Source organism: Galeopterus variegatus, unplaced genomic scaffold (genome assembly GCF_000696425.1).
Source record: "Galeopterus variegatus unplaced genomic scaffold, G_variegatus-3.0.2 Scaffold662, whole genome shotgun sequence".
Lineage (NCBI taxonomy): Eukaryota > Metazoa > Chordata > Mammalia > Dermoptera > Cynocephalidae > Galeopterus > Galeopterus variegatus.
Genome location: NW_007726773.1, coordinates 422,079 through 425,115, shown reverse-complemented (window position 1 = coordinate 425,115; position 3,037 = coordinate 422,079). Strand labels below are relative to the sequence as shown.

At 34.6% G+C, this 3,037-nt stretch overlaps 2 protein-coding genes across 2 annotated transcripts in view; one reads left to right on the top strand and one right to left on the bottom strand.

The window, feature by feature from the left end:
- KCTD4 (potassium channel tetramerization domain containing 4) overlaps window positions 1-1,388 on the bottom strand; it is a 2,574-nt gene extending 1,186 nt beyond the window's left edge. Inside the window, exon 1 of the mRNA XM_008571129.1 lies at window positions 115-1,388. Coding sequence (XP_008569351.1) covers window positions 428-1,207 — 780 coding nt within the window. The 5' untranslated portion in view covers window positions 1,208-1,388 and the 3' untranslated portion in view covers window positions 115-427. The remainder of the gene's footprint in view (window positions 1-114) is intronic.
- Window positions 1-3,037, top strand: part of GTF2F2 (general transcription factor IIF, polypeptide 2, 30kDa) — a 195,136-nt gene that overhangs the window by 92,572 nt on the left and 99,527 nt on the right. The window lies entirely within an intron of this gene.

Here is a 3,037-nt window from a genome sequence, read left to right as displayed (position 1 = left end):
AGATTTTTGCCATAAGTTGAAAGGATTTTAAACCTCATAGCCTCTAAAATATTTTATTACCATTTATTTAAATGAACGATAGATAATGTACATGATTGTTTTTTGTGCAAATACCTAAGACATTCTGATTGAAAGACAGCTTAAGGAAAAATAAACAAATAGCAAAAGCATTCAGTCTTTATTTACAGTATATAGAAGATTACTGTTTTCATTTTAGGTGGAATAATAGTCTGATCAGCAGGAACACCCCAGAGAAGGACATCTTTAAGCGATAGAATTTACATACCGTTAGCTAACAGCAATTGATTAGCAGCAGGGCTCTGAAGTACAGAGCTAACTGGGAACATTATTTGGGATGCCTTTGATGCTGTGGTTTTCCAAAGCTTGCTGGCTGCATGCTTGTTGCCTTTGTTCGTGACAAAGGTAGTTACTTGATAAAATGAAGTGCATCGCTGTGAACAATTGACCCTTTGGAACAATCCAGGCTGGTCAGCAGTCTGAAACCACACTTTAAAGCCATCATTATAGCCTCAAACTTAAGAGTTTCCAAGGTACAGACAAAGGTGTTGTCTTCCTTTAGTACAAGTCGAGTGCCATTTTCAGACTTTATGAAGTATTTAAATTGAATGATATTTGATGACACCGAAAACTCCTCTGGAAATCCATCCAGCCTGCTTTTGGACACCAGGACAATGCGAGATTTTATTTTTGTTATGAAATCAGGAGCATTACAGAAGATTCTCAGTCCTTGTGAGCGATCGTGGTTATCTGTTATTTCCAAGAAAGTAGTCTCCCTGGGTGTTAGCTGTTCTTTTTCCCACCTGGATTTCACTTCTTCTGCCAGTCCCTTCAGCTGAAAGAATTCTGCTTCTTGTGCAAGAAGCTGATTCTCTCGAAACCCTTCGGGCAGTAGAAGTTCTCCATTTCGTAGGAAGTTTAGGACATGTCTGAAGAGGAGCCCATCCCTGTCTATGAAATAATGTCCATCAGCATCAAACGGACAGAGGATTTTTCCATTTACTATACCTTCAAGGAAAGTGTCTGGGTACTTGGTCAGTGTTTGTTTTTGAGTAATGTATAAATATCCACCAACGTTGAGGGTCATCAGTGTGGATTTGCAGTTCTTTCCGTGGTCAGTATCTTCCAGGCTGTTGTGTTTCCCTTCATACTCCTTTTCTTTTTCTCTTCTGTTTATTTTACGTTCCATTTTTGCAGATGCTATTTCAGCTTGTTCTTCTGGGCTTAGAGATTTTTAAAAAAGAAACACTTGCACACAAACACGCCTTTATTCAGCCCCAGCCTGGTGATGGAATGGAAATGCTGGCAGCATCGCCTGCGCTGTCAGCTCAGTTTTGCAGTAGGTGGCGTATTGGCTATGTATGCAGGAGCTCTCTGGAGTAAGACGGGAAAGAGAATTTGCATTTAACTGTATCAGGGAAGGGATGTGTTGTGAAAGTGTTTTCGTGGATATTCTTTGAAGTAATAAGAGTTACTCAGAGTAAATTGAATTTCCTCTTACCAGCTAAACATATACAAATGTTTAATTATCAAACCAGTTATGAATTTTTATACATTTCTAAGTGTCTTTTAAGTTATTTCTTCATTAGGCAGGCTTAATATTGAATAATACTGTCATCGTTTGGAAAACAATATATATTGAATTTGTATCATTTTTAAAGTAAATCATAAATAGGAAACCTAAGGTGGAAGGAACTAGGTGTATCGAATTTTCTCTTCTATAAAAAGTCACAATTTCACAGTAGTGTAATCAGTTTTGAGACCCAAAAAAGAATATTTAAACCTGTTATTTGTTGGTACTGAACTTGAATTTAATTGGATTTGCATGTGATTCTGATTTTGGGATCTTTGTTGAGTGAGAAGAAATTTTAACATCCTTTAACAAAAGGTTATTTTTTTGTATCCTCAAGGTAAAAAATCAAATAGATAGGCTGTGTAGTAAGTATTTACATTTTTTGGTTAAGATTTCCTATGGAAATTTCATAAGCTTTTTTTACGCTTAACCTGTTTCAGTGCTGAACAAAGACTTGGACTGTTATAGAAAATACTGTAACTGCGTGGATGCGTGTGCGTCTGTTGGGAAGATAAGAGAAGGATGGAGATTCAAAATACTTATTATATAATAGTGTCATGGATAAGTTAGATTTTGTCTCTCATTTGTTTGTTTCACAAAGGGTAAGAGGAATTACCAAAAGCCTAACATTTAAGAAAAAAAAAAACTTGAGAGCTGGAACAGTGTGAGTATGATATCCACCCCTGTAACTTGACTTTGAAAACATTTTAGGGTTTCACCTAAAAACTTTCACCTCTAGAATTTATAGGCCCAGGGGTAAGAAATCTGAATGTTGTCCCCAGTATACTATTATTTCACCTGTCTTTTGTCTAAATTATTCTGAGGAACTACATTGTTCTTAGAGTTAGATCTTAGATTTTATATTGATTTATATTTCTATTGTATTAAAGGTATTTTTAGATTATTCAACAGCATGTTGATAGATGTATTAGAATAGATTCTTCTAAAAATGCCTACCTTTTATTTTCTCTAAACAGTGTTAGATTTTCTTCAGACATAAAAAAAGATATCCTTAATTATAGTAGATTTTTAATTTAACATTTATGTATCATTGAGATTATCAAAAAAATCATTGCCATTGAACTGGAAAACTAAGGCATAACATTTTTAGAACTGAGTTTTTGTTTAGAGACCATGAAATTCAACTTCCTCATTTTTCTTGGGGATTTTTAGGTTTTTTTTTAATTTAGTTTTTTTATCTAGGACTTTATTCCTTGTTAATGTCAGAGGCATTAAAGCTTCCTCTAAGTCCTGCAGCATTTAAGAAGTTTACTTTTGTATTCTGACAATTTCATGTGTGTGTTGATTTTGTTTTTTTAGTATCAAGTCGTTTCTATGGAAATGATTTCTTAAGAAATACTGAATAGATTTTTGTGGGGGGAGCAGGTACAACTTTGGAAATGTATTCATGGAATTCCTATGTTACCATTACAAATGGTCACTGAA